At 44.4% G+C, this 13,692-nt stretch overlaps 1 protein-coding gene across 10 annotated transcripts in view; it reads right to left on the reverse strand.

The window, feature by feature from the left end:
* Window positions 1–289: 289 nt before the first annotated feature.
* Window positions 290–13,692, reverse strand: part of LOC139555205 (engulfment and cell motility protein 1-like) — a 177,275-nt gene continuing 163,872 nt past the window's right edge. For all 10 annotated transcript variants that reach the window (XM_071368810.1, XM_071368805.1, XM_071368807.1 and 7 more), the window contains 5 exons: window positions 12,495–12,607; window positions 7,915–8,022; window positions 7,494–7,576; window positions 2,108–2,185; window positions 290–1,898 (listed from right to left, as the gene is read on the reverse strand). In XM_071368810.1, the coding sequence (XP_071224911.1) occupies window positions 1,698–1,898; window positions 2,108–2,185; window positions 7,494–7,576; window positions 7,915–8,022; window positions 12,495–12,607 (583 nt within the window). In that variant the 3' untranslated portion in view covers window positions 290–1,697. The remainder of the gene's footprint in view (window positions 1,899–2,107; window positions 2,186–7,493; window positions 7,577–7,914; window positions 8,023–12,494; window positions 12,608–13,692) is intronic.

Here is a 13,692-nt window from a genome sequence, read left to right on the forward strand (position 1 = left end):
TATCTCTCGCTCTCTGTATCACTCGCTCTCTCTCTCTCCTGTGGAAGAACTCTGATCCAAGAGACTACCACGTGCAGTACACATAGAACTGCTTGCATGTCATTGTATGTTTTTTAAATCGACTGTATAGAAAGCCACATCAACAATAAGTGATGCAGTATCGGTATTTTTAGTGATAGAAGATTTGGTGGCATGGACACATACACAATAACAAAAGCTCCTACCAGGTAGAAAGACATAACTAATAATAAGATATTTACAGTAATAATAGAATATGCAACAAGAGATGTCAGTTTACTTAAATCTTTAATGTAAACAGCAGGTTGAGGGGCTTTCAGACCTAGATACGAACTTCTGAAGGTATTAAATAATAAATCATATTAGAAATATCCACTCATGATTCGCTTTAAATAAAATGTACATGAACCTCCAAATTTTGACGGCCACATAGATCTTGAAAACAAAACAAGTTCCCTTTATTAAAAACACAAACATCCCCAATACTGTCTACTTGGCAGCAGCACAAATATCACTACATTACACCATCAGCATAACGAAGATCTTTATTTATGTAATTTTTTTTGCTCAATATTGCTTCGGAATGTTACAGCAGTCGCAATCGAGCCTGATCGAACGGTATCAAGATGGAGGAAAGAGACAAGTGTACGTCTCAGCAAGCATGTAGCTATTAAAGTTGTGTGTTTGTTTGGGCTAAGCAAGTGTGTGAGTACACAGTATGCTCAAAGCAGCCGTGATATGGGGATAGAAGGCTTCAGGAACTTCAGAGGCAGTTTCCTGTATTACAGTGCCAGGTTTTAGAACAACACACTTATTGTAACAGTCTAGAGACAGTATGTGAAGTATGGAGTAAGATACCTGGGAGAAAAACTCTAAATATACACTTCATCATCTTAAATACACTTGATCCTTTCTTCCTCTCAGAAACATTACCTGCCACATAAATGTAAAACAGATTCTGTGTCTGAAATAGCACCCTATTCCCTACATAGTACACTACTTTATTCCCTATATAGTGCAGTACTTTTAATCCTGGTCAAAAGGAATGCACTATATAGAGAATAGGGTGCCATTTTGGACACACTCAGATTGTTGGAGAGATAAAAACTTAACATCCCTCAACACCTCTTTACAGTCTCTTTATGAAATGAGCTCATCTCCTCACATCCAATGGCCTGACGAAAGTCAACAAAACAAAACAACCAAGCGTTTATCAAAGAGCTTTTCTACAACAAACCCCAAGCAAATGACATATGCTTCAGTGAAGGAGTGAAGAGTGAGCAGGTTTTACGGTGAGAAGAACACTGTGACGACATCTTGGAGAGTGACGACCAAACAACAACGTTTAGAGACCATTGAGCCCGTTAGAAGAGCATGTCTGGTTGAGGACCCAAAGGACCCATATGGATGCTTCCTGGTTTGATCTCCATGGTGATGGGATGGTTCAGTCAGTGGGCCGCAAAAAGTCATTAAGTGCTGCAAACCTATTAAAACGCACCCTTTAATTAAAAAAGGAAGTTTAGCAAGAAGGAAGGAAAATTGTTCAATAGAATCCTTTTTCTGTCGCTCATCATTTCATCGTAATTTTTTTATTTTTCATTTTTTCCAGTTGCCGTTTTAGAAAAAAGAGAGTTGGTTGGTCCAGTCCAGTTACTAAGTTATTTTGAATGGTTGGTTAGTTAGTTGCAGTCATAAACAAAGTCATAGTTGCTAGGTTCTTTGGGAATGGGGGGAGGGGCCTCTGGGATCTGGATGTTCTCCAGGTCGAGGAGGCGGAGCTTCATCTCCATGGAGAGTAGGGTGTCCATGTCTGACTTCGTGAAGTCACTGGTCATCTCCTTCCCCAGGAGGGCGTTCAGACCGTCCGTCCACACACAGTACTAGGAAGAGACAGGAGAGGATAAATACATACAGACAGACAGATGACGCGCCCGCCCCTGCACACACCCCCCCACACACTCATAGCAGTGTATTAACATAAAGTGTCCCATGTCATGCTAGAGAATGGACGACCTCCACTGACTTCCTCTCAGTCCATCTGTGAAAGCTGTCATTGGCTGGGTGACCGTGCCAGCTGTCTAGTGCTTACCTCATGCTTGTCCGGAGCGATGAAGTTTAAATACTCGTCTGACTCATAGAGGACGGAGAAGGCCAGCTCCAGAACCTCCTGTAGCGAGAGAGAGGTAGAGAGAGGGGGAGCAATAGGAAGGGGAGAGGGAGAGGAAGAGAAGGAGGGGGAGAGAGAGAGAAAAGGAGGGACTTCAAACGTAGCACTGTCACTAACATGCTAATGAGCCCCTCCTCTCCTCTCCTCCAGTGTGTGTGTCCCTCCCACTTTGACTCTCTAACACGTTCCCTCCCCAGCCACTCCAACACCAGATGGCTTGGCTATCGTGTGTGCCGGCGCCACCTGCTGGGTGCCAGGGGACGGAGCATATCGAGCAGGGGGACGGTTAGGGGACAGAAAGGCACTTTGAGACATACGGTTGTCCAACACTAGATATTGAAATGCAGCCTAGGTCTGTGACTGCCCTGCCCGGGCCCAGAGAGGGGCTCCGCTCGTGTTCCCATTCACACAGCCTAAACTTGGCCTAGGACACAGCCTGCCAGTCAGACAGCCAGCCAGTCAGTCAGCCAGCCCACAGACCTGTAGGCCCATTCTTCCAGACACCATATTCGCCAACAAAGTAATAAAGGTCCAGGTGAGAGAGGATCGGTGCTCCTTTGTCTTCAAGAATATATTTGCAGGACCAACCTAATCATTCAGCGTTATCAGAATATATTGACAGGACCTACCTAATCATTCAGCGTTAGCAGAATATATTGACAGGACCTACCTAATCATTCAGCGTTAGCAGAATATATTGACAGGACCTACCTAATCATTCAGCGTTAGCAGAATATATTGACAGGACCTACCTAATCATTCAGCGTTAGCAGAATATATTGACAGGACCTACCTAATCATTCAGCGTTAGCAGAATATATTTACAGGACCTACCTAATCATTCAGCGTTAGCAGAATATATTGACAGGACCAACCTAATCATTCAGCGTTAGCAGAATATATTTACAGGACCTACCTAATCATTCAGCGTTAGCAGAATATATTGACAGGACCTACCTAATCATTCAGCGTTAGCAGAATATATTTACAGGACCTACCTAATCATTCAGCGTTAGCAGAATATATTTACAGGACCTACCTAATCATTCAGCGTTAGCAGAATATATTGACAGGACCTACCTAATCATTCAGCGTTAGCAGAATATATTGACAGGACCTACCTAATCATTCAGCGTTAGCAGAATATATTGACAGGACCTACCTAATCATTCAGCGTTAGCAGAATATATTGACAGGACCTACCTAATCATTCAGCGTTAGCAGAATATATTTACAGGACCTACCTAATCATTCAGCGTTAGCAGAATATATTGACAGGACCAACCTAATCATTCAGCGTTAGCAGAATATATTTACAGGACCTACCTAATCATTCAGCGTTAGCAGAATATATTGACAGGACCTACCTAATCATTCAGCGTTAGCAGAATATATTTACAGGACCTACCTAATCATTCAGCGTTAGCAGAATATATTTACAGGACCTACCTAATCATTCAGCGTTAGCAGAATATATTGACAGGACCTACCTAATCATTCAGCGTTAGCAGAATATATTGACAGGACCTACCTAATCATTCAGCGTTAGCAGAATATATTTACAGGACCTACCTAATCATTCAGCGTTAGCAGAATATATTGACAGGACCTACCTAATCATTCAGCGTTAGCAGAATATATTTACAGGACCTACCTAATCATTCAGTGTTAGCATAATATATTTACAGGACCTACCTAATCATTCAGCGTTAGCAGAATATATTTACAGGACCTACCTAATCATTCAGCGTTAGCAGAATATATTGACAGGACCTACCTAATCATTCAGCGTTAGCAGAATATATTTACAGGACCTACCTAATCATTCAGCGTTAGCAGAATATATTGACAGGACCTACCTAATCATTCAGCGTTAGCAGAATATATTGACAGGACCTACCTAATCATTCAGCGTTAGCAGAATATATTTACAGGACCTACCTAATCATTCAGCGTTAGCAGAATATATTTACAGGACCTACCTAATCATTCAGCGTTAGCAGAATATATTGACAGGACCTACCTAATCATTCAGCGTTAGCAGAATATATTTACAGGACCTACCTAATCATTCAGTGTTAGCATAATATATTTACAGGACCTACCTAATCATTCAGCGTTAGCAGAATATATTTACAGGACCTACCTAATCATTCAGCGTTAGCAGAATATATTTACAGGACCTACCTAATCATTCAGCGTTAGCAGAATATATTTACAGGACCTACCTAATCATTCAGCGTTAGCAGAATATATTTACAGGACCTACCTAATCATTCAGTGTTAGCATAATATATTTACAGGACCTACCTAATCATTCAGTGTTAGCATAATATATTTACAGGACCTACCTAATCATTCAGCGTTAGCAGAATATATTTACAGGACCTACCTAATCATTCAGTGTTAGCAGAATATATTTACAGGACCTACCTAATCATTCAGTGTTAGCAGAATATATTTACAGGACCTACCTAATCATTCAGCGTTAGCAGAATATATTTACAGGACCTACCTAATCATTCAGTGTTAGCAGAATATATTTACAGGACCTACCTAATCATTCAGTGTTAGCAGAATGTATGGGTTTCTAATCACTACTGAGAACCTACAGAGGCCGGGCCTGGGCCTACGTACCTGCTCAAAGGAAGGGCTAACAATCATTTAATCTTTGTTAAGATGTCTATACATAGAATATATAGAGGGATTTGGGTTTAACTAGGCTGACATGTCAACAGCCACCTTAACTGTGGGTTAATATAACTTGATATTGTGCTGGCTATTATTTGATCATATAAGACACAGATACACTGACAGACACTATATTTAAGCAATAAGGCCCGAGGGGGTGTGGCATATGGCCAATATACCACGGCTAAGGGCTGTTCTTAGGCACGACGCAACGCAGACCCTGGAGGTGCCTTATTGCTATTATAAACGAATACATGTTTTGTCATACCCGTGGTATAAGGTCTGATATGCCACGGCTGTTAGCCAATCAGCGTTCAGGGCTTGAGCCACCCAGTTTATAATGTCATAAGACACAGCCAAACTAACATAGACACACTGACAGATACTATTATATACTCAGCTAAAAAATAAATGTCCCTTTTTCAGGACCCTGTCTTTCAAAGATAATTTGTAAAAATCCAAATAACTTCACAGATCTTCATTGTAAAGGGTTTAAACACTGTTTCCCATGCTTGTTCAATGAACCATAAACAATTAATGAACATGCACCTGTGGAACGGTCGTTAAGACACTAACAGCTTACAGACGGTAGGCAATTAAGGTCACAGTTCTGAAAACTTAGGACACTAAAGAGGCCTTTCTACTGACTCTGAAAAACACCAAAAGAAAGATTCCCAGGGTCCCTGATCATCTGCGTGAACCTAGGCATGCTGCAAGGAGGCATGAGGCGGCAGGTAACCTAGTGGTTAAAGCGTTGGGCCGGTAACTGAAAGGTTGCTAGATTGAATCCCCGAGCTGACAAGGTAAAAATCATTGTAAATAAGAATTTGTTCTTAACTGACTTGGCAAGTTAAATAAAGGTTAAATATAAATAAAAAATAAATGAGGACTACCGATGTGGCCAGGGCGACAGGACGGACAGCTGATCGTCCTCGCAGTGGCAGACCACGTGTAACAACACCTGTACTGGATCGGTACATCCGAACATCACACCTGCAGGACAGGTACAGGGTGGCAACAACAACTGCCCGAGTTACACCAGGAACACACAATCCCTCCATCAGTGCTCAGACTGTCCGCAATAGGCTGAGAGAGGCTGAACTGAGGGCTTGTAGGCCTGTTGTAAGGCAGGTCCTCACCAGGCAACAAGTCGCCTATGGGCACAAACCCACCGTCGCTGAACCAGACAGGACTGGCAAAAAGTGGTCTTCACTGACGAGTCAAGGTTTTGTCTCACCAGGAGTGATGGTCGGATTCACGTTTATCGTCGAAGGAATGAGCGTTACACCAAGGCCTGTACTCTGGAGCGGGATCGATTTGGAGGTGGAGGGTCCGTCATGGTCTGGGGCGGTATGTCACAGCATCATTGGACTGAGCTTGTTGTCATTGCAGGCAATCTCAACGCTGTGCGTTACAGGGAAGACATCCTCCTCCCTCAGGTGGTACCCTTCCTGCAGGCTCATCCTGACATGACCCTCCAGCAGGACAATGCCACCAGCCATACTGCTCGTTCTGTGCATGATTTCCTGCAAGACAGGAATGTCAGTGTTTTTCCATGTCCAGCGAAGAGCCTGGATCTCAATCCCATTGAGCACGTCTGGGACCTGTTGGATCGGAGGGTGAGAGCTAGGGCCATTCCCCCCATAAATGTCCGGGAACTTGCAGGTGCCTTGGTGAAAGAGTGGGGTAACATCTCACTTAGGTAACATCTGGCAAATTTGGCAAATCTGGTGCAGTCCATGAGGAGATTATTTTGGTGTTTTTCAGAGTCAGTAGAAAGGCCTCTTTAGTGTCCTAAGTGAGATGTTACCTAAGTGAGATGGCAAATCTGGTGCAGTCCATGAGGAGATGATGCACTGCAGTACTTAATGCAGCTGGTGGCCACACCAGATACTGACTGTAACTTTTTTTTTGACCACCCCTTTGTTCAAGGACACATGATTCCATTTCTGTTAGTCAGATGTCTGTGGAACTTGTTCAGTTTATGTCTCAGTTGTTGAATCTTGTTATGTTCATACAAATATTTACACATGTTAAGTTTGCTGAAAATAAACGCAGTTGACAGTGAGAGGACATTTCTTTTTTTGCTGAGTTTATAAGACACAGGCACACTGACATATACTGTTATATAAGACACAGATACACTGACAGATACTGTTATATAAGACACAGATACACTGACAGATACTGTTATATAAGACACAGATACACTGACAGATAATATACTGTTATATAAGACACAGATACACTGACAGATACTGTTATATAAGACACAGATACACTGACAGATACTGTTATATAAGACACAGATACACTGACAGATACTGTTATATAAGACACAGATACGCTGACAGATACTGTTATATAAGACACAGATACACTGACAGATACTGTTATATAAGACACAGATACGCTGACAGATAATATACTGTTATATAAGACACAGATACACTGACAGATACTGTTATATAAGACACAGATACACTGACAGATACTGTTATATAAGACACAGATACACTGACAGATAATATACTGTTATATAAGACACAGATACACTGACAGATAATATACTGTTATTTAAGACACAGATACACTGACATACTGTAGATACACTCACCTTGTTCTGCTTCAGAGCTCCCTTCTCCTTCATGTGAGGACAGTCCTTACCAGTGACCACCGCTTTGATATCGGCCACGGGTACTATGGGAGGAGGAGGAAGAGGAGGAGAGGAACGTCAACATCAAGGAAAACATCATTTTATCATCCTCATCATCAGTTAGTTTACAGTACATTTTAGTCATTAAGCAGATGCTCTTATCCAGAGTGACTTACAGTTAGTGAATTCATCTTAAGATAGCTAGGTTAGAAAACCACATATCACAGTTCTGTTGACATGCTGCATCAACTACTAACAATGTCAACAAGAACCATCTTTAGGCACCCTGCCAGTAAACGATCATTTAGCAAGTGTCAGTTGTCTCTTTTTAAAGAAAAACGTTTGTTTGACCCAGAGCAGTACTGGTGTTGCTACTACTCACATTTCTCCTGTAGAGAGTCATGGGACACCTCTCCCCGAGTGCTCTCCTCCAGATCTCCGTAGTGCAGGACTTTATGGTTCGGAGACAGTCGACAGTACCAGAACTTATCTATGGAGAGAGAGAGAGAAAATCAGGGTTTAATGCCTAGATCAATGGATAAAATCAAAAGCAAATCAGTGTATGATGAGGGAGGAAAGGACCAGCATAGAAAACCTACAAACCTGTGAAACAAACACTAATACATCTAGATTCTGTATGTACTGTATAGACCAAAACCACCCAAATCATATTGATGCTGTTTTCTAAAGGCTGCAACACCTAACACCAAAACCCTAACACTATCCCATATGGACAGTTAGACACAGACAGTGAAAGTGGCACCTGAAGCCGGTCAGGTGAGTGATGCTATCATGTGCCTGAGGTGGCTAGCGTTACTGAAGCCCTGGCACTGGGGTGCTATCGCCTGCTGGGCAGCTGGGGCCGGCTGGCACGCCTGAGCACTGTGGGCAGGCCTCCCATAGAGCAAGACCTTTCACTTTATTCTCTACCCACCGTGCCAGCTCTTGCCCCGCCTTGGCACGTCCCTGGCAGAGCAGAGCTAGGCTGGGGAGGGTTGGCTGGCCCACGCATGGGCGGCACAGTCAAAATCCTAATAGCTGAGAATAGACATTTGGCAGCAGGTGACAGGCGACAGGGAGGCTGGCTGGTGCTGGTCTGTATGGAGTGGCTGTGTCGTGTCTAGTGTAGTGGAGCTGTGAGGAGTGAGACTGACTGCTTAGGGAACTGAGGGACAGGGAGGGAGGGAGAGAGAGAGGGAGGGAGGGAGGGAGGGTGGAGAGGGAGAGAGGGGGATGGAGAGGGAGTGGAGAAGGAGAGGAGAGGGAGAGAGGTGGAGGGGTAGGGAGAGAGGGAGGGAGGTGGAGAGGGAGAAGGAGAGTGAGGGAGTGAGGGATGGAGAAGGAAGGTGGGGGATGCGAGGAAGGGAGTAAGGAGTAGAGAGAGAGTGAGAAGGAATGGAAGGGAGGAAGATATCTAGCCTCCAGACAGAATGCTGCTCAAATTGTCTTATTTTATGGGCTGTTGTTTTGTTTCTGTTTCCTCAGCTGTTGGAGATACAACACAGCCATCTGACGCTCATCTCCAATTCACTCCCATTCATCATTCATTTCTCAGCTAACTGACTAAGAAAATAAAGTTTAAAGGCTTTTAGATGCATTTTTGGTACACATAACATGTCGTTTTTAACATGCATACAACATAATGGTATGTGTATCCATATTGCTTGTGCTGACTTGTATGTAGACATATAAGTATTTGGTGTCTGTCAGGTAGGTACTCAGCTTTAAGGAGAGTTTCACTAATACTGTCCTGCTGTCTGTCAGGTAGGTACTCAGCTTTAAGGAGAGTTTCACTAATACTGTCCTGCTGTCTGTCAGGTAGGTACTCAGCTTTAAGGAGAGTTTCACTAATACTGTCCTGCTCTCTGTCAGGTAGGTACTCAGCTTTAAGGAGAGTTTCACTAATACTGTCCTGCTGTCTGTCAGGTAGGTACTCAGCTTTAAGGAGAGTTTCACTAATACTGTCCTGCTGTCTGTCAGGTAGGTACTCAGCTTTAAGGAGAGTTTCACTAATACTGTCCTGCTGTCTGTCAGGTAGGTACTCAGCTTTAAGGAGAGTTTCACTAATACTGTCCTGCTCTCTGTCAGGTAGGTACTCAGCTTTAAGGAGAGTTTCACTAATACTGTCCTGCTGTCTGTCAGGTAGGTACTCAGCTTTAAGGAGAGTTTCACTAATACTGTCCTGCTCTCTGTCAGGTAGGTACTCAGCTTTAAGGAGAGTTTCACTAATACTGTCCTGCTGTCTGTCAGGTAGGTACTCAGCTTTAAGGAGAGTTTCCCAAACAGGGTCCAGCCTCACATTCAGTGATAGAAGGGAGAAGCCAATCGCCACTTAAGAGCTGTTAGATGAATAGTTGATGTGGAAATATGATTTGAGAGGAAGCACTTGGAGAGTCCCGGGTGGAAGTGTGTTTAGATGGGAGGATAGAGGCGGTTGAAGTAGAAATGATAATTCTTCAGTTGTGCTCACTCAGGTACTCTACAGTGTGGTGGCAGACAGCCAACAGCCTTTAGGCCCTGGGACGACAGAGAGAATGCCTTTTAAATACTGTGCTGAGCCAGCTTCCAGCGCTCCTCACATACACACACTACCACACTACCTACCCACACCTGTGTGTGTGTGTGAGAGAGAGAAACACACAGAGAGACAGAGAGTGAGAGAGAGAGACGGAAGAGGACAGAGAGACTGAAGAGGACAGAGAGACTGAAGAGGACAGAGAGAGACAGTCTGGTCTCGGGTGGTGAGATTAAATCTGCTCCGGCTGTGAAAAGCGCCACATTATAGCGGTGCTAAGCAATAAGGCCTTTCCCTGCGGTCTCCTCCTCTCTCTCCCCTCTTCCTGCCATGCCGAGGCCCCAGCCAGTATGAAAAGGATATTAGACTCAACACTCCCCAAACACTCCAATCGGAAGTGTAAAAGTTTTATCCATCGTGCAGCTCCACAGTCCTTTACAGGGAAAGGATGAACAGGCTTCCATTCCACAGCCACAGTTAAATCAAGGACAGGGAGATATGGTCCCAAATGGCACCCTATTCCCTATGTAGTGCACTACTTTTGACCAGGTCCCATAGGACTCTAGTCAAAAGTAGTGCACTATAGGGAATAGGGTACACTTTAGGACACTGGCACACCCTATGCTTCTACTGAAAGAAGGTTTATTTATTTGACTGTTAATAAAAGCTGTGTAAAATGTTATGGGACCTGGGACGTTACATTGAAAAGGATGTATTCTGTAACCGTCTTTCACCTGAGGCGAAAGCAAGCAAAGAAGAGATCCTTTCTGTCCTGAACTCAACCTTAATGCCCTCGACGCCAACAAACACCCACGACAAAAAAAGTCACAACAACCACAATTCCCTTAAATACATCCGTAGCGCTGACTAATTTGGGTTCAACGGTTCTGAAGAGTCACGCTAACCGACCTCATGTCCATTCCAGAACACTGACATGACCAGGGAAGAGCTTTAGAGACCGTGCCGGGAATTGAATTAAGGCCGTTCCTCCATTACTGAAATTGATTCACGCACTTCAGAGCAATGAGACTCAGCGGAACTGTAGAGCTGGGGAGAGAAGCTGTTCCAGACAACAAGGGTAAGTCGAGGGCCACACAGCTCAGATATTAGCCAGTCTTGGAAGCAATAGACTGTCTCAGTTAGTTCCAGACACCTGGGGTATACATGTATTGGCTCATTTTTGGAGGAGTATCGGTTTGGCATGGTGTGTGTGCGCGTGTGGGTGTGTGACAAAGGCTGCCCAATTCTGATATTTTTTTCACTAATTGGTCTTTTGACCAATCCGATTAGCTCTGAAAAAGATCTGATGTGATTGATCAAAAGACCAATTAGTAGTAGAAAAACTATCTGTGGAAACGCAGCCTAACACAGCAACCCAGGCTTTTGAACAGCCTCCAAGGTTACCACTGTGGCTCCAACAAAGCCAAAGGAGACTGCCCACTTAGAGAGGAATGCTGCAGAGGACAGAGAGAGCGAGACAGAGACAGACAGAGAGAAAGAGGTGGTGGTGTGGTGGAGGAGGAGAAGAGAGCAGATTGATAGAGTGGACTGAACATAGACGAGGGACAGTGTGGGAGGGAGGGATGGGTGGAAATAAAGGAGAGAGAGAGTGTTTTAATGGTCAGGTGAGAGTTGGTGAGCTGGCCTGAGAAAGACAGAGAGAGAGAGTGTTTTAATGGTCAGGTGAGAGTTGGTGAGCTGGCCTGAGATAGGTGGTAGTTACAGTCTTGTCTCATCGCTGCAACTCCCGTACGGACTCGGGAGAGGCGAAGGTCGAAAGCCATGCGTCCTCCGAAACACAACCCAACCAAGCCGCACTGCTTCTTGACACAATGCACATCCAACCCGGAAGCCAGCCGCACCAATGTGTCGGAGGAAACACCGTACACCTGGCGACCTGGTCAGCATGCACTGCGCCCGGCCCGCCACAGGAGTCGCTAGTGCGGGATGAGACAAGGATATCCCTGCCGGTCAAACCCTCCCTAACCCGGACGACGCTGGGCCAATTGTACGCCGCCCCATGGTCCTCCCGGTCGCGCCCGGCTGCGACAGAGCCTGGGTTTGAACCCAGAATCTCTGGTGGCACAGCTTAGACCACTTTGCCACCAGGGAGGCTAGAGAGAGAGTGTTTTAATGGTGTGGTGGGGGTTAGTGAGCTGGCCTGAGAGAGACAAAGAGTGTTTTAAATGGTGTGATGGGGGTTGGTGAGCCGGGCCTGAGAGAGAGAGGTAGAGAAAGCGAGAGAGAGACAGAGGCAGGGCACCTGTGTAGGATAGTGTGTGGGAGTGTGACACTGGGTGAGATATGAGGTTGTTTGGTGTATAGGGCAGCGAATAATGTACACAGGCCAAACTGTGTGTGTGTGTGTGTGTGTGTGTGTGTGTGTGTGTGTGTGTGTGTGTGTGTGTGTGTGTGTGTGTGTGTGTGTGTGTGTGTGTGTGTCCCACCTTGCCTCCGGCGGCTGCTGATCTTCCTGAAACAGGTTCCGTCACATAGACGGTTGAGCCTCTGTTGTTTGATAAGCTCCATGATCTCTGGCTGGATCTTCTCCCGCAGCTCCCTACGGACCAGAGAGAGAAACAGTCAGTCACAGAGACAGAGAGACCAAGAACCAGTCCGTCAGTCACACAGACAGACCAAGAACCAGTCAGTCAGTCAGTCACACAGACAGACCAAGAACCAGTCAGTCAGTCACACAGACAAGACCAAGAACCATTCAGTCACATAGAGACCAAGAAAGTCAGCCAGTCACACACAGAGAACAGAAACCAGTCAATCAGTAACAAAGAACCATCCAGTCACACACAGACACTCTGAGAGACGGGTTGCGTCAACATAACTGAACAGTTTTTTGTTAGTTGAGATTTTTTTTTTTTTACTTGTATTAATAAAGAGTAGATCAGCATTGAGACCAGGGTCTAACTTAGAAGGGAGACCTGGGAACATGAACACAACATGTAACACACATCATGTACGATAATAATATCAATACAATATATACAACGAGATGAATCAAAACAAACACAACTCTCACACGTCACCTCCCTTAAACTCCATGTAAACTGTCCAATGGAGACCAGCGAGTCTAATTTCAAGGTGGCTGAAGGCTATTCCATGAGCTGGTGGCCTAACAACTAAAAGCATTTTCCCCAGGTCAGTGGAGACCAGCGGGTCCTCCAGAACCAGCCAGTCTGAAAATTGCTGGATCTCCAATTAATACGCGAGTTGTGTTAGTAGGGAAGACTCTGAAGTAGCCAATGCTGGATCAGAGACTCCCAGCCAACAGAACTATACAATATGCAGTGAATGAAAATTGTCCCCCAACGATAAAACGCAGTGTTGAGTGAAAGGTTTTAAAATTATATCACCATAATCAACTACTGGGAGAAGTGTTGCTTGAACAATCTTCCTTCTACTTTCCAAAGTCAGGCAGGATTTATTTCTATAGAAGAAACCAAGCTCAATTCTCAGCTGTTTTTTGTCAGTTACAAAGAGATGAATGTTACATGTTGTAACAGACAGACCAACGTTACTTCTATGTTACATGTTCTAACAGATAGACCAACGTTACTTCTATGTTACATGTTCTAACAGATAGACCAACGTTACTTCTATAAATAGTGAAGAGAACGAGGCACAAAATAA

The sequence above is a fragment of the Salvelinus alpinus genome, chromosome 26 (assembly GCF_045679555.1).
Source record: "Salvelinus alpinus chromosome 26, SLU_Salpinus.1, whole genome shotgun sequence".
In the NCBI taxonomy this organism is placed as follows: domain Eukaryota; kingdom Metazoa; phylum Chordata; class Actinopteri; order Salmoniformes; family Salmonidae; genus Salvelinus; species Salvelinus alpinus.